Source organism: Grus americana, chromosome 2 (assembly GCF_028858705.1).
Source record: "Grus americana isolate bGruAme1 chromosome 2, bGruAme1.mat, whole genome shotgun sequence".
NCBI lineage: Eukaryota > Metazoa > Chordata > Aves > Gruiformes > Gruidae > Grus > Grus americana.
The window spans coordinates 23,186,090-23,204,298 of NC_072853.1; the positions used below are offsets into that span (position 1 = coordinate 23,186,090).

An 18,209-nucleotide genomic window follows, 5' to 3' on the forward strand; every position below is an offset into this window, starting at 1 on the left:
GCAACATGCTGCGTGGGAAGTTCTCCTTTGGGAGTTACGTTAGGCAGGAGCACAGCAAATAACCTTCCGATAAATGTGATTCTGTCCTCCGGGAAATCACGGTCAATTAATTACAATTAATTAGTTGGATGAAGTCAGTATCTTAGATCAACCAGGTAGTGTACTTTTAAGGAAGGCAGGCTCCCTGCCTGCAAAGCAGCAAATCTACTTTGAAATCATGTTGTTATGGAGAACCAGCTCACATAGTTTAAGCGATGTCTGTCTGCCTAATTCCAGCAAGGTCTGCGTACTTAGTATCATCCTAGCTATCTTCATATTAAGTTGCCAGTATAGATAAACCTGATCTGGATAGACGATGATTCCATACATAGCTTCTTTGGATGCATTTTCTTGTGGTGTTAGTAGGAGTCCCACCCCACTTTGGCTTCTTCTGACATGTTTTTACCCTTGAGGCACATCACTCTACTGAAAGCTTTAAAACATTTTTGATATGGTGGTATATTTACACAGCTTGAGCCTGTATAATGCAGCACTGTTTAAAAAAAAAGCCTGCTATCAAGATCCTTTCTTTCCCTGGAAATTTTGAGATGCTAACTATGTGCTGTGTTATTCAGATTTATATTTGTCCTGGAAATCAAGGGAAAGGAATGCACACAAATTACAGGCTGTGATGGCAAACTGCGTGTATGGAGTCAGCCTAACATGTATTGCCCTTGTCTTTCTACCAGGGCTCTTCCCATGTCCTCCAAACAGTAACTAATGCCAGCGCTTGCACTGCTTCAGCAAGACCAGATACAAAGCTCAGCTGCAAAAGTAGGGTTGTTGTGTCATCTTTCACTTATTCTGTATTGCGTTCCCATGTCTGAGTTAAAGCGCATTCAGACGCAGAGACGTCCCTGTCTCCATGCCATGACAAACCCCATGGAATATTTACATTAGAAGATAGTCTGTTCCTTACAAATCTCCCTCTCCGCCAGGCAGGGTAAACAGGTTATCAATTAGTGTTTTCCTAGCTGTATTTCTCCTCATGAGAAAACAAAGAGAATCCCAAAAGAACTAATGAAGTACATTCATTAGGTGAACACAAGGAGCCAAACCTGAGCAAGCGCCGGCTCCTCTGGAGGAGGGGACCCCCCAGGGACCGCAGGACCCCTTGCTGCTGTCGAGTAGCTGGGGAAGACCTCGGTGCTGAACAGCAGCACGAACCCTCCAGGGCAGATTTGCAAACATGGAGAACAATGCCACAAATGTGTTCATGTCAAATTTAATGAAAACGTCAGTGGCTGGATTCTCCGTAGTGAGCCAAGCGAGGACCAGCAAAACCAGCAGCAATTTCCAGTTACCCCAGATCTGCTCACCAGCATCATGAGACGCTGGAAATGCTCTGCCTCCTCTTCACAGTTGTGTTGGTGCCAAATCGTAGCACTGTCCTTTACAACCATGATGCTATCATCAAATGAAGCTGCAGCTTAGGGATCAGTGTAGGGCAACATTTTGTCAATTTGCACATCCAGCCCAGAGCAACACTTTGCACAAGGCCCTCAGCCTGGCTCTCCAGCCCTCCCACTGCACTTCTTGGGAGGTTTGGCTCTCTCCTCCTTTCAGATTGCACCTGAAACTCAACTGTGTGATGCTTACTCTCATTTACTCTCACCCCACATTTTGAGGGACCACACAAAAATCCATTATGGCAGTAAACAGCCTAAAATAAGCCTGAGCAACAGTCATTTCTGCACCACGAACCATCAGTGAGTGGTTTTACAGTCAGGAAAGTTGCCCTTTCTGTGTTGGAGCTTCCCATGAGGCAATGTGCTTGAAGGTCTCATCCTGTTCATTTGCTTTTTATGGTCATAGTGATCTCCCTGTATTGCACTGGTGACCCGTAGCTCCTCTTGGTGGGGTAGGATTTGTCACGTAGTCTCTGGAAGCACGTTTGGCTGATATGTGAAACTGAAGTAGATGAGCACATTTTCCTGCTTTATTGAGAGGTTCCTTTGATGTAGAGTGATTAGACTTACCAAAAAACAGCTAATAACTATCACTTTCATTTACAAAAGATGATTATTTTTTAATATGGAAAGACAGGATTCTGTATCAAATGTCTTCCTGGGGGCCCTCAGCCGTCACAATCTTTCTGATAGTGAAAAACAGAACTCTGCTATATCTCTGATATATGTCTCAGAGGAACCTATTACAAATCCCTTATCTAGCATACATTTGCATATTGATATAGCAGAATGTATTATGTTTTCACCAGGATTTTTGCACAAGACAATACATCAAAATGAATGCTAAAAGAAACACTATCAATCTAAAAGTCTTAGTTTCATGGAAAAATATTGCCCCTATTACTGTGGGATTACTGTATCTTAAATAACATAGGGGCAAGGCATGCTTCTCTTCTTTTTCATTCTGCTTTTCTTTGTGCTTTGAAAGTCCTCTCTCCATAGTGATTTTCACTGTTATGCTGACGGTTGCCTGCATTTCCTTTCTCATGGCCTGGCCCAATCTGACACCGCTGCAGGCGATGCAGGCGTTGCACTCTTGCTCAACATTGCAAGAAGGTGCTCGCTTGCCCAGCTGCCAAGGAGATGAACATGAATGGTTCATAACAGCTTTTTGAAGCCCATTTTCTCTGCAAAGCGATGGGCTAGAGGGCAAAGCACCTGCATTCCTGTAAGCTCCATTTACCATAGCGCTGCATGCATGTACGCATAGCCTATCACAGCCTCACCACGCCTGCCCATGAGCTTCCCCTGGACAAGTCTCCAAAAAGCCCTGTTTAGAGACACACATGAGCCATCCACATGGAGCTGGCTGCACAGTTTGGAGGATCACATAACTTGAAGAACTTTAGTGGTGGGCCGATGATTGCAGAGCCTAATGAAAGAAGGTTCACAGGATAGGTGGTCCTCAGAAGATCCCTGGAAGTGTTTAAGGCCAGGTTGGATGAGGCTTTGGGCAACCTGGTCTAGTGGAGGGTGTCCCTGCCCATGGCAGGGGGGTTGGAACTGGATGGTCTTTGAGGTTCCTTCCAACCCAAACCATTCTGTGATTCTATGATTCTATGATACTGCTGCACCTACCAGGCATAGGACATCTGCAAAGTACTGTGGGAAGATGGTTCATAGCCAGCCCTCTTGACAGACCTCGCCACAGATCCTCTCAGATTCTTCTGCTCTAGAAATGCTTTTTATGTCTCCCATATGTTTACCTATAATCTAAATAGCCGAGTGCACTCAAAAATAGCTGCAAACCAGCTAGGAGATTTGTGTTTGTTCCCCTTGCTGAAATGGGACATATTTGGTGAGAGTCTCTTAAGAATTCAAATAAGAGATGGAAACCTTGTTCTAAGGGTACATTTTTTAACTGTGTGGAGTCATAAGGCATCTTAAGAATACTGAGCTGAGAGAGGAGAATAACACCTCCAGTTTAATACAAATAGAGTTTCACTTGCTGGGCTAACTCATTTGTAAGCCCGGAAGAAGCAGAAGCTGATATGGGAAGAAGCAGAAGCTGATACAGCTCTCAGTAAAGACAGTGTCAAAAATCCCCATGGGATTGAGAGGAAAGCAATTTTTTCAGGCCATTTATTCACTTCATGAGATTTTTAGCTGTCAAAATTTATTTCAACAGACTAAAAAGGTTTGCCTCAAAAATTGTGCTGTCATTGCTGCCATCACCGCAAGGAGTTCTTTGACACTTTGCCAAGTACAGCAGCAAAGTGCAAGCCCCCACCAAGGTGGCCCGAGTGCAGCAGTGGCAGCCAGCAGCTGGGAGCCAAACGTGTGCGAATGGGCAAAGGGATGAGATTTGCCCTAAATCCCCCATCACCGCTCATCCACATGCAGGCAGAAAACCAAAGGGGAGAGCTCTGCAGGGAACCAGCCAGTTCAGATGAAGCTGGAGCCTGTGCTCACTCCAGTGATGCACACGGGGCTCTGGAGGCACCGTTTCTTGGTGGCATTCAGGGGTGCCAGGGAGCTGTAAGGAGCCCTCCTGACAGAAGTCCACCTGCAAAGGGCAACGTGGTCTAGTGGAGGGTGTCCCTGCCCATGGCAGAGGGGTTGGAACTAGATGATCTTTGAGGTCCCTTCTATGATTCTATGATTCTAAGGCTGCCCTGATTCAGGTGGCTGCTGATAGATAGCCACCTCCAAACCTTCTCCTGCTGAGTGCCACCGATGGCTTTCAGCCCAAGTGCCGTGAGGCCAACGAGTTGTACTCCATGTGGAGTGGAGCCCCTGCAGCCCCTCGGTCCCAGGTTTCTGCCCAGGGTTAGTACAGCCCAGGTCCATGTAATTATCCGATGAAACCAGCTTCCTTTGAAAGCTTGCTCTTTCAAACATGCAATAAAGAGCTCTCTGTAGCTGTGCTGAATTAATATGGGGCAAGTCTCAAGATTCTTAATCAGCTTTAGCTGGCTTTTACTTTGGGAAAACTTCCCACTGAACTTCTGAGTAAGGACATAAGAATTTGTCTAGAGTAACCATTTTCAGCATGAAAGGAACGCTTACTATGTTATTCCCATCTGGCTTTCCTAGAATATCTCATCTGTTATTCCCTTCACATGCCTCTGTGAAAAGGACCCTGTAGGATGAAGTCATCTTGAAGTGCTTTTTTTTTTTTGTCCTAAAAATCTGCATATTCTTACTATGGTTACTTTGATCAGAGTAAACATGCCTGCACTCCCAGTCTGGGGCATTCCTCCCACACTTTCAATACAGAATCTCTGCTTTGCCATCCTCTCACCCAGAGTGAGGGAATGACCCCTCCACCTCCCTTCCTACCCCAGACAAAAGCCAGACAGCTTAAGATGCTTAAACATTGGCAGATTTATAAGCCTCATCTCTGCTCTGACCCCTGCGAGTCTTGCATGCTGATGAGGATGAGGAAGGTGTAAATCCTTACTGTCCACCCTCTCCTTTTTTTTCTTCCTCTATTCCCTCCTCCCCCCAGCTCCCTCACCCCTATGTTCATGTGCTTGCATGTTCGTCCTTTCTTCTGTTCTCCTGGTTATCCGATGATCATGGTTGCGTGGACAGCATCCCTGCCTGTACTGAGGCTCAGCCCAATACTCTGGTGCCCAAATTCTCTTGGGAGCCTTTGGGCATTCCTGCAGTGCAAATCACGATGATGATGATGATGATGATGATGATGATGATGATGATGATGATGATTAAAAGGGTGCCCATCACTTTTCCTTTCAGCCAGCAGCTGTTCATGCTGAAATGTTCTCCTCTGTTCCCCTGCTCAGGTCCATAGTCAGCGTTACAGATTTACCGGAGGGCAGACCAGGAAATCTGCAGCCACGGTGTTGGTGACATCACTGAGGGAGCAGATGTTTGAACACGCAGAGCATAAGCGATGGATAATTAATTAAACAGACAAATGCCTTTCTCAGATTGTAGCTATTTAAGTTATTTAAAGTCCAGGAGATGTGAAAGGTGAGCTGCTGACAGAGGACAGGTCAGCAAGATGGCCAAGGAAGCGGGTGCTCCCTAGTCCGAGTGTAAAATGTCTGTGCTTCTTAGAGGCATCCTCCAGCTGGTGAACCCATGCTGTCACATTCCTGAGGCCATCCCCTGGGGACCCTGGGCCAGATGATGGGAGCGTGCTAGGCAGAGTGCCTTCACGAGTGGGAAAAGGGGAGAGGGGAGATCCGGTGAGCGATCCTGGGCTTGCGCCAAGGCCCTCCCCTCCCAGAGCAGGAGGTAGCAGAGAACAAATATCTAAAGCAATCATGTCTGCACTAAGCTATCAACTGACTGCTACAGACACTGTGTTGGGGGGGGGAAACAAGAATTTAAATCTGTGGAAGAAAGCCATCCACATCTGCAGACCAGGGCTGGAGGGCACAGCGACTGCCCGGCGCGGTGCCCGTCAGCCACAGGCCAACAAGCTGCAGCGGGAAGCAGAAGGAGCTGGTCAGACAGGGGCAACGCTGCCTTGGGCTGGGTGTGCTGCCTCTCCGAATGGCCGGGGGGCTCCCCCGAGGCCACCACCCTGCAGCTGCCTGGCTGCTGCTGTTCTCCCAGCTGCGTGGCACCCTAAAGATATCTGACACACAAACCGCTTGTTTACTGCTACTGCATGCTCACATTTCCAGGCAACGTTTGGATAACCCACTCAGAGACAACTGCTCATCCTTGGTTTAAAATTAACATTACCTCTCTTTTAGGGGCGGCTAATACCATACGTGACTAATGGATTTGTCCATGCAGAGAATAGCTCTGGGTGGCACCAGTGCCATGTGGGACCAGAACATCTGCTCTCTGTGGAACGAATTGTGAATGGGTTTTTTTAGCTGTGTATGCATGCCAATCCCCAAGGAAAAGGCCACCTTGTTGCTGGTCAAGTCTTCAGATATGTGAAACACAGCAAATGCAGGGAATGAGTCACTGCCCTCCCCACGGGCAGGATGCTGACCAAGGCGGGAGAGAAAGGAGATGGCGGGGGGAAGCGAAGGCAGGGTGAGGGGATGAGGGTGGTGAGGATGGAGCCTGGGTGGCCAAAGCACGGGGGCATGCCACAGTGGTCTTACTATTCCCCCAGGCACCGGGAGCTGCCAGTGCCTTATGGGCTGTACAAGTGATAAATTCATCCGAAGACTGTTTTAATAAGGAAAAATGTAACCTCGGTCCAAACCCAGACTGTGTTCAACCGTGACTAAATAAGGAAACAGTATTTCATAAATGAGCATCCCACAGAAGAGGGCAGCTGCATGCACTGGTGCCACCTGGCTCCCTTCAGCATCCGGACAGCAGGTCCCAGTCAATGTTCCTGGGATATTTTCTGCCTATTTCTGTCACCAGGAGATAATCGTACCCCTACATTACAATAATGTGTTTCTTACCAGCTCTTTGCTCCTGTCATATCACACAGGCAATCTATAAGATGGTTTCTTCTGTAATGAAGATGCCAGAAGATGAGTCGACACCAGAGAAGAGGACAGAGAAGATCTTCCGTCAGATGGACACCAATCGCGATGGTAGGCACCCTCCAGGCACCAGGGTGGCAACCTTTGCCGCTGTGCTGGGTGACTGGGGTGTCCTGCCCACATGAGGTGACCCCTCAAACCCACGGCTCCTCCTTCAGCCACCCAGGCAAAGCCCCAGCGGGGTGCAAGCAGGCAGGGCTTTGCCTTGCAAGGTTGCTTTCCCAAGGGTTTTCCTTGGGCTCCCCCAGCTTCCTTCCACCATGCTTGTCCAGAGGCTTGGCAGGTGTGTTGCCACCCACCACGTGAGCTAAGCAGACGTGTTTTTTTTCTAGGAAAGCTCTCTCTGGAAGAGTTCATCCGAGGCGCCAAGAGCGATCCATCCATAGTCCGTCTCCTGCAGTGTGATCCCAGCAGCGCCGGGCAGTTCTGAACCTGTTCTTTGGATTAATTATGTATCTGCTTTTTTTTTTTTTTTTTCCTTGCCAAACAACATTCATGGTAGTGTTGCCTCTGTATGGCCAATTATGCCTTCTTTTGTGGCATCTTATAGCTTCTTTTGTTGTGGATTAATTATAAGAATGCTGAATTGCTCTTAACAATTTGTCCAGAGCACGGGCAGTACTGTTTTAAACAGATATTGTGGTGTTATCATTGTTTTAAAGATTTCATTTTGGTTTTTGTTTTAACATGTCTATTTTGGAAAGTACGCGTTGAGAAGGAGGAAACCAACAACAAAACCCTTGGCAGCAAGACACACTGACAGATTTTTAGATTGCTGCTTTAGTAGCTGAGTATTCACCCGCGGGACCTGAAAGTGTAGTAGAGGTTGAACCAAAGGGGTTGTGATGGGTGGGGAAGGATTCACCTGGAACCTCCTCTCCTGTCCAGGAGGCACCAGTTAAGGTCAAAGACAGGAGTGGGAAGAAGTATAAAAGTGCAAAATGGGTGCAGGGTGTATTGTCCACACCCCTGCTTCTACGCCTCGTTGTTTCAATGCTGTGAACATTTTCCAGGTTGTGAAGGAGAAGGGAAAAAACAAAGATGGACAGTTTTTCCTAGGTTTACAGTGGTTGATTTTGCGTGGCTTTATCTGAAAATTCAGCAATTTGCAATCCTGATCCCCAAATCCACAACTGATGATACCTCTTGCCATTTGGGATCAGCAAAGGCAGACACAGATATGGAAAACTGGGTCTTGACAATGAATTTAAGGGAGATATATGTTGAATGTGAAATTTTCAGGTTAGTAATAAAGCAGTTTCTGCTAAGGAGAGTGGGCATTCACGTGAGGAACTCACGGACACGCAGCTGAGGCACATCTGCTGTTCTGAATGCTCTTGCGTAGTATGAAGTTTTGGGGGGTTTTTGTCTCTCTCCACGTAGCTAACGGAGTTTCTGGGCCTTCCCTTAGGGGAAGGCCGTCATCAAAACTTGTTTTAAACATAAAATTGTAGCATTTATATTTCATTTATTTTAGTAAAGTTCGAAAAATCTGTACTGAAACAAGGAAATGGTACGCTTTATGGTATATTTATATATATAAAAAATTAAAACAAAAAAAAGATCAGCTCTTGAGAGAAATGTTGAATGTTTATCTTTTCACCTAGATGCAGGAGTTCTGAAATTTGCTGCTGCAGAACTTTATCCTTTGGTCAAAGTTGCTGTATGCAAAGCTAGTACACGTACATGGGATTTCTTAGGGACTTTACAAGCGCTGCTGCTGCAACGGAAAAGCTTTAGCGACAGGAGGCATTATGCTGACTAAATCGGTATTAATCTGTCATTAGCTAAAGTCTGCTCTGTGATGCTGTTGGAGAGGTACCCATGTAGGCTGTGCACAGCGTTGGGAATTCGTGAGCTCGTTAGAGTAACCTTTGTCTGACAGGCAAGGTTGGCTTTTTGTCAAGTGACCTTGTAGATGCTAATCCCCAGTAGCCTTAATTTAAAATAAACTAAGTAAAATAAGTCTGCTTTGCAGATGATGATTAGCTAAGTACTAATTAGAAGTCATGAAGAAGTAGCCGAGTATGAATAATTTTTTGTTGAACACTAGCTATCATGTACAATAACTGAGAGAAAAAATCCTAGACTTAATTTTCCACACCGTTTGCTTTGCCAGGTGTGAAGTACAGAGCATATTAAAATAAAATAAAAATAAATTGAAAACAACATTGCTAATCAGTTGTACTAAAATTATTTTGAGTGGCTAATTACACACTCAATAAATGTCTTCAGGCACACACCTTTCTCTCAAATGATCACAGAAATCCAGTTGATGATATATTCCCATTATATTAATCAAAAAAATGAGCAGAGGTATGTGGGGAAGTGAGAAAGCAAAAGAGGCCCAACCACAAACAGATTTCAATCCCTAGTGCTTTTAGCTGTTCCAAGCATCACTGGCAAATTTTGCACCAATTCTTTCAGCTGATGGAAATGTTCTATATCTACGTTCATTAGACACCCTGTGCACAAATCTAACCCTTCAAAGGAGAGCCTGTGCCTACATTCTTCAAGGTAATTTTCTGCTTTACCTGGAGAGGTTCTGGCACTCTCTCCCATATCCATCACCTCCTGTATATTCAAAGCCATGTTCCCTCTCAATTGTTTTGAGGGTTGCTTTTCAGCAGGACGAGCCTGGCCAGGCTGCTGGGGGGTGCTGCAGGAAGGTCAGTGAACAGGCGCTGATCAGCACACCCTCTGTCAGACGGGAGCGACCAGTCCCGCTGCCCCAGCCGCTCCCGGGATGCTCCATCACCACTCCTGCGCGGGCAGGACTAGGTGACGCTAGAGGAACCCCGCTGAACTTCTAACGTACCGGCTCAGCGCAGGCACCCAGATCCAAAGCAGCCCAGACCTACAGAAGCTGGCATTTACTGAAGGTGAACTTGGATACCTTCTGCAGTTCCATCTTCTTCTTAATGCTGTGAAAGCAGTTGCATGTGACCAAAACTTTTAAAATGTTGCCTTTTATTTAAGTAAGTGACTGCATTCCATCTCTTTTTTGTTTTATAAGATATTTCTGTCCCAGAATCTAATCTCTCAGTTTGTTTCTGCTCAGCAGTTCTGGGGCTTTGGGGCCAGGCTTGCTTCACGTGACAGTACTGTACAACACGTGCTTGAAAACACAACCTGCGATATGACTCCAGGCCAGCAGAGATGTAATTCTTCCCACAGTTCACAAAATCTGGAAGAATAAGAAATAGCCTACAGCTGCAGAGGACATAGCTGGAGATAAGACTACTGTATAAACATTTACAGAGTGAACTAAGGTTATTCTTTTACCTGACTACCACTGATGACTGGTATTGTTTTAAATTATTAACTATCGTTTTCTTTCTCTGGCTCTGCACATACTTTAAAAGTGATGCATAGCTGGAGTTGTGATAGGAACATCTGCAGACCTCAGATCAGCAGGACAGCAGTGGTGTGCTGCGCCTCAGATTGGAATTTTCTGCTTTGCTGCCATTCGCATCATAAACTTTTTGAAGACAAAATGACTATCCTGTATAAAATACCACAGCGAGTTAGACACTTTCAAGCCATCCATTAGCAATATTTCCATACAAGCAGAATGGCAGACAGCCCACACTATTTCACATCACCTCTCAATTTTGTTCTCCAGTATTAGTTGCATGCAAAAGAGGTAACCTTCACTCACCTGTTGTCGAAATGAATTATTGAGTACATCCCGCATCTAGATTAAATCCATGCAAAAGTCCCATTTATCCAGCATTCCCAGTCAGCTTGCCAAACTCTGGGCCAGCAGATGTGAAGTGAGGACGATGGCTTGTGCAATCTGCAGCACCCTGTGTTTGTTTTAGGGTGCTTTGGGAAGGGAAATGGGAACACAACCCTTGTAAAACCAGCACACGTGTTTTCGTGAGCACTTATGGTTTGAGAGGGACAGAAGAAAGATCTATGTTTCAACATTAATTGAAGCCCTGTGAGTTCACGGCAGTGGATGTTCCTGAGGAGCTGTGCTGTTCCTCTTGCTGTTCTCAGGATCTTGCAGGATTTTTTACCTTATTGTTGGAGCATTTTGTCCTTTTTTGTTCTCTGTTTTAAAGCATGACCTCCAAATTTTCTAGACACTGCTGCTTAAAACAGTAAGCCAGAAGCGTGTGACTTCTGTAGCTGGATGAGGTCTATGTGTATCCCACACTGGCACTAGCACTGTTCACACATGACCAAGTCCCCACAGTTTAACAGCTGCCCCCGGGGGTTGAGCCCCTGAACCTTTCAGCGTGTACTCTCTTCACCGATGGCAAACCTGCAATAATGCGGCTTAGCTTAATTTTCTTTCACTGCAGACCAGGCTAAGCTGCATTTGCTGTGGGCTGGAAGCACACACATGGGTAGAAACCTCGGCTCAGCTGACTCATGGAAACTTGTTGAACTGTGGTAACTTGACGTTGAGCCCTAATCCGCAGCCTAAGCCGAGTGAGAACATGGCCTTGGCTGTACGTCTCTCAGTACATGTGAACCGGGGAACACGGTGACAACTGGCAGGTCCCTGGGGACACGTGGCGGTGTGGAGGGAATCCCCTGCCTCGGCACAAACGCCCTGAGCTCAGCTGTCTTACTTCTTTTAAAACTCTTTTTTTTTTAGCAACACTGTTGAAGATGTAACATGATAGCAATATAGCATGATCAGAATAAAGGAGGCATCCTTCAAAAGAGTTTCCTTTTGAAGTCTAGTGTACGAGCACCAAGCAAAACAAGCGGAGGGGAGGGCTGGCCAAGACCTCTCCTGAACACCTGCTATGCCAGCACCTCCTTTGTCTTTCTGATGGTGTTCCCTCGGTTTCCTGTGGTGAGATGGTCCTTGGGCTCAGGAATTAGGTACCAGGTAACTGGTGCAAGACCAGTGGAGAAGAATATTTTACCTGCCCTTTGCACAAGCGTTCGGATGCATTCTTTGCTCCGTGTCTCACTGAGCAGGATCTCACGTAGGAGTCTTAAAGTGGGGGAAGGCAGTTTCCTTGGTATCACAGGCAGAACTTGTGCTTAGAAATGCAGAAAAACTTGGCAAGCGTCAGACAGACACTGGGAGCTGCGTGCGAAGTTTTCCATTGACTGTGCAGTAGACAGATAAGATACAAAGCAGTGATATGTCAGACTCGTGGTGTGATGTGCTCTGAGATAGGACTAGACCAGAAATGGCACCTTTTGCTGAGCAGCTCTGTCTGCTGTGTGCTCAGTCAGAGGTGCTGACAAAATCGACTTTTAAATACCTTTAGCATGAACATGCAGCTGCAGAAGCAGAATAACTCTACTTTTTCTTACATATAAGTAACAGAGCTGTTTGCTGTGCTCTGGTTAGAAGCTGAACAAGGAAGAGAATGTGACATTTCTTAAGTGTAACTGAGGACAAAATGTCGCCTGCAGGAGCTTTCTTCCCAGTTGTGGTAGACAAGAAGGGAAAGCTCCATCCAACTCTCAAAGCCCAGGTGCCATTTTGCAGCCTGGGCAACATGAGAAGAACAGCTATGTTTTAAGCACACGGAGGGAAAAAGCAGCAAGGTTTGTAAATTGGCATGGAAAACAGTGACACTAGAAATTGGGACCATCACTGAGGAGCTACAGAAGCCATTAGGTGCCTCTGGCATTCAGAGCAGTAGAATGATCATTCAAAGGCAAAGTCAACCTCCTCGTCCCTTGCAGAAACCATCCCTGGCTAGCATGGGTGTCTCAGTTAGCAGCACCCCTTATTGCAGCCTGGCTTTTGCTGTTGTTGCTTCCAAATCATCCATACTGGGAAGTTGTTTGGGGGGTGGGGGGTAGATTTTCACAGGATAAGATATAAAGCTTTTCAGACATACTCTCCATTTCTTAGCAAGTAACAGCTGGGAAGGCCAGATTGAGAGGCTTCTTGCAGCGTAGCGATTTGATTTCCTCATTGCTCCCACAAGTCATAAGTGTTATTTTAATATGTATAGTTGGGATTAAGCTATCACATGTAAAATACTGACTAATGCACAATAAACAAGGCAAAAAAGAGCTTGGGTTGTAGTGAACAATGTGAAAAGACTAGAGAAATAAAAGACTGTAAGAGATCTCACTGCCTTTACATCACAGTCTGAATTCGCCAGGTGAAACTCCCCCGTAGCCGTAGCACAGAATAGCTCCTCTGCGACAGCCCCGTCCATGGGCTGCTTCATCCCCACGTCACCACATGCCGAGCCGAGGGACTCCGAGTCCTGCCACAGAGATGGTCACCTGGGCTTTTTCAGCCTGCTGAGTGCTTCCCAGGTCCCAAAGCACGCAATGGCCACCCTCTCCATTGTGTTCTCTTACTGTGCAGCTGAGACACGTCTTAGATCTTCCCCTCCTGCCCTGATCTTATACCAAAGATGTTCTCACCTTCCAGGGCAGGCGCTCAGGGTGTCTAGCTCTCCGAGGCTTTGTGCCCACGTCCCGGTTGCCGTCCCCACCCTCAATGTGAATGAATAACAAGCACCAGCCCTTGGCGTCTGGAGGAGCCAAGCTTGATGCACTCAGATGGAACAGCTCCTGGTTTGGTTCACAGCCTTTGGCCCTCCTGTCTGTACCTTGCCAACCACACTATTTATTTCCTATTATTAAGTAATAGTAGTATTAAACTTTTCAAGAACACACTGAACCTCTGGAACAATGTGGTTTTCATTATCGTGTATGGTTTGTTGATGTACTGCAGACTGAACCTGACCGGTGCTCACTCTCTGCTCCCATGGTTTATTCCTTGGAGAGCTGATTTCTTCCAGGCAGGAGCAGTATCTTCCTATGCATCACCCTTCAGCATATGATGCCCTGATGCTGCCTGGAGCACCCAGATGCTGTGGACCAAGAGAAAATTTTGGCGCAGTAATGTCAGGCAGAAACTCTTCCTGCCATCCGTCAAAAACATGTGTCAAGGGTGTGACCTCTGGTTTTCTCCTCCCTGGGGGACAGGGGTTGCAGCAGTATTCAGGGTTGGCCTCACGTTCCCCCACCAAACGGGATCATGGTGATTAGTAAACCCACCTGAGAAAATCCTCTTGAATTCTAAGCTTCATTTGTGCTGATAATTGGCTGCGCTCAGAGGGAAGATTAATGGGTCCTACGCAGTTGGTTGGTGGAGAACTTGCAGTTCCTTGCCGCCACCACCTTTTTATTTCCTATCATTAACTTATTCCCATTTCCAGGGCAACCAAATAGTTTTTATTAGTAAATGGGAGAAAAAACAAAACAAAACAAAACAAAAAAAACCCAGAGTTTCAATCCGATAAGGATCTAAGGAAGCTTACTAAAGACATTGTACCCCACGTTAGTCATATGAATGCTCTACAAGATCATGTTTCTTTGGCATTTTCTGTTTGATTTCCTAATTCATGTTTGAGTTGTGTTCATGATCTATTTATTTATTTCAGATCCTCTTAGATCCAGCCCTGCCGGTCATTTAGCTCATATGCTGGCAAAAGTCTCAATTATCCCGAAAGCAGAGCTGCCTGAGCAATTACTAGCAAGGTGGGCTCACCGTGCCTAGTAAAAATGAAGTGCTTAATTACGTTAGGGATTATTGTTGTCTGCACATTTGCTGCAAGGAGACAGATTGAGCCACATTTCAATATGCTTATCTCTTCCACTTGCTCATTTCCACTCCATCCAAGCAGTCCTGTAGTTTATATTTGTATATTCAGTTCTATTTTGCTCTTGAACCTGAGGTGACCAATATTGGTCTCTTCTGACAGAAGTACTTGGTACCTTTAAATTTTTAGATATTGCCGAGTGAATGACACAATAGATGTGAAAGTAAATAGTTATACATTAGTTTGTGTAAATTTGGGCAGGTATTTTTAATACCATAGAGACTAATAAGTTGAGATAAACCATGGCCAAAAGCTGAATGGATCCAAATGCCCAGTTCCCGTTTAAGCCCATGACCATTCCACAGGGAGAGCTTTCTCATCTCTGTTCCCTGAGGCTGTTTCTGCATTGCAGCGTAGAGTAGAGATACCAAATCTAACTTTAAATTAGCTACCACGGGCAGACTAACTGCAGCAGCATGTAGTTCAGCATATCCTGTGTCTTGGCAAAATTAGATACCTCTCTAGATGAATGCTTTGTAAGCAAACCTACATATCCTAAGGAAGACTTTTACAACTCAGAAAGGAGGGACAACTATGAATTAAATGAATTTGGTCTGCATAGTTTTCTTATGGCTGTCTAGAATTGCTAGTGTCCTGCGTGTAGTTGCCTATAGCTATCGTGATGTGCTAATTGCGCCCCCCCCCCCCCCCCCCCCCGATTCTGTTGTAAGCTCATCTGGTGATATTCTGAGTCTCCAGCCAGTTCTCAGCCAGGCAAAGCCCACGGGAAGGACATCTGGAGGTGCGCTGCCTTCAGGAAGACTGGGGGCGGCTCTCGGGATCAGTCCCGGTGCTGTTGCACGCTTTGGGAGCGTGTATCCACAGCAACGCGTTAAACCTACCTGGTAAATGGAAGTAGATGATCAGGCCATGGAAGGAGACAGAGAATTTGGCGGAGGGTTGTGTATGTGTTTTGTGCCCCCCAGCACGCACACTGTTCCCCCTGCTATTAACTTCCAGTTAGGACCTTTCTTGAACTCTTAGTGTCAGAGTAAAGTTTTCTTATGCTGATAATGTGTTTGTATTATGCAACGTACTCAGAAAAAAAAAGAGATTATCTCTCTACGACTGTCCTCTCCTCTCGAGAATCTGTTCTCTTCTGTACATATGATATGCAGAATGTATGGGAGTCTTACCAGCGTTGGTTTGCATTTTCAAGACTGTACTAATTAATGTGTGATACTATTGTGTTCTCGTAGTGGCATCTTTGATGTAAGATGTAAAAACTATTTAAATTTAATTTTTTTGTTATTGTTCAGCTTTTAGAGATAGCACCAAGGACTGCATGTTCACTAGAATCAGCCTTTTCCAAGGGCCGTTGTAGCTGCACACAGGCGCCGGTGTTTCACCCAGAGCATAGTAACCACGTTCTTGTTTTAATAGGGGTCAGTTTTGAGCGGAAACTTAAATTTTCCTGAAGCACCTAGTTTTCTGTCTTTCCCTCTCTCAGACTCAAGCTTCCCGCTCCCGCGCTGTGTGCCAGTCCCGGCCCCAGGACGAGACCCAGCCAGGGGGGTCCTCCTTGCTGCACCCCGCTGGCCCCAGTGTCAGGCTTCCTTGTCCCTTACCTCACCCTTGTGCACGCTCGGTTTTCCTCGGCACTGCTGGCTATACCAGGACAAAACCGATGGGATCGCATTTTAAAACTATTTGTGCAAGTGACTTTAAAATTAATGAACTAAAATTTTGAGGAATTAAGCAATGAAGGAAAAGAAGAGACTGAGCGGCAAGTTTGGAGTCTGAATCTTATTGGGGTGCTTAATATAGCAAGAACTTGGGGTCAGTCCCCAAAAGACGGGACCATTTGGGTGGCTTAGGTCTACATTTCTTGTCGGGTTTGGAGAGGGAAGAGGGGCTCGGATCTAGCTTTTCTGGCAGGGCTGGCTTACTCAACAGATTGAGTCTGAGAGAGGTGTTTCTCCAGATCATGTCCTGGGCCAAAAGACAAGACATGCTGCAGCTTAGGAGTTGTGGGGTTTTTTTTCTTTTAGTTTCTTTCTTTTTAATGGAGAAAGCAGTTCAAACTGCACCTGGCAAAATGACTGACTTCAAAAGCATGTTTTTCCTTGTTATATAGACACTCACAAAACAGCATTGTGTGGTTAAAAAGGCGCGTTTGTGACAGTTTCTTTTTCAGTGCCAAAATATATAAGCAGTATTGTTTGAAAGGAAATAAGAATTTTTTTACTGTATTGTTATTACTGTTGAACAAATATGGTTTTTAAATGTTAGATTTTGAAGACTTTTGTATTGTAAACTGTTTTGTGACATGGTGCTTTTTCATACTGGAATTACTGATTGCACCTAAATATGAATTATTTTGTTTTCTTATATAAATATGTAACCTTGAACAATCTTGATGAAAACCAATGTATGGTGGATACTGACGGTTCAAACAAATTCTCCTACTGAAATCCCCTAAATGTTCTTTCCTACTAATAAATATTCTGCTGCAGCTAGCTATGATGTGCCGTGTGCTGTTATTCCCTTCGCACCGGAGCCTGAAAGCCTCGTGGTCTGATGAGCAAACCTCGGAGAAGTTTTTGCCTGCTGTCCTCACAGCCCCCAGCCCGCTCACCGCCGCGGGCAAAGGGGCAGCAGCCAGGTAAGCCAATTTGGAGGGCTTAGCAAGGGCTTAAACATGCATGGCACTCTGCCGGCACGTTGCAGCTGGCTGGGCTCTCCGCTGCTCACACAGTTTTTCCTCCAGCGACTAACGCCAGCAGCCGGGCACAGGGCGAGATAACGCAGAGTGGTTTATAAAAGCAAAGGAAGGACAGCACAAGGCTGAGAGCCCTGGTCCTCCGGAGCTGGAAAGGCCGGCTTAGCTGGCCGATGGAAGCTTTCCCTGTCATAGATAGATCCCTCTCCAGGTTTAGGGCACTTTGTTATCTCCGAATGACTAGCACACCATCAGGGGGGCAGGATGTGGGGAGGGGGACCATGGGTTGGTAGGGTGGTAGCTGTGGTTAGTCGCTCTGAGACATGGCTCATGGGGTGGCAGCAGAGCCGGTCACAGCAGGGACTCCCACCAGCCTCCGCTGGGCTCGGGGGGGGTGGGGGGTGGGGGTGGCTCGTGCTGCTGTGCGTGCTCCTTACGCTCTTCAAACTTTTACCTTGGTTAAATTTGGAGCTGGGATTAGCACCAGAGTGCTAAAAGTAGTTTAAATCCTGCTGGAAGGTAACTGAAACCAGTGCCTATTTCCTTCTGAGATTAAAAAAAAGCCCCAGCCTATTTGTGGAACTGCACATTAATATGGGTTTGAAACAGGCTGGAGCCTGGATGGAGCATCACTTACATCGTCCAGATACCCTGTGTGCTCGGTGCACTTTCAAACCGGATTTATTACACAAGCTTCCCGTGTGCCAGACTGCCTGTGATGTGCTTTCTCCTCACCCTCCCATCAGGGCCATAATAGGATTTAGCATTAAGGCATCAAAAAGGCAGGAGTGTAAGGAGGTGTTCCTTTGCATAGGGGTGCTAAAATCCTCCACTTACCACCTTTGCCGGCCCGTGCATCTTGCTGTGCAAAGCCCAAAGCTTCTGTCCCAGGTCAGGGATGTGGACAGGCTCCTGGCGCAGAGCCTGGCTTCAAGCGATGGCCACCACCAGGCACTCGAGCACACGTTGCACCCCGACACCCTGGGGCTGACCCTCC

The 18,209-nt window shown here is 46.3% G+C and overlaps 1 protein-coding gene across 1 annotated transcript in view; it reads left to right on the forward strand.

Moving 5' to 3' along the window:
- Positions 1 to 17,011, forward strand: part of NCALD (neurocalcin delta) — a 62,161-nt gene extending 45,150 nt beyond the window's left edge. Inside the window, exons 3-4 of the mRNA XM_054814990.1 lie at positions 6,886 to 6,991; positions 7,273 to 17,011. Coding sequence (XP_054670965.1) covers positions 6,886 to 6,991; positions 7,273 to 7,370 — 204 coding nt within the window. The 3' untranslated portion in view covers positions 7,371 to 17,011. The remainder of the gene's footprint in view (positions 1 to 6,885; positions 6,992 to 7,272) is intronic.
- The last annotated feature ends 1,198 nt before the right edge of the window (positions 17,012 to 18,209 follow it).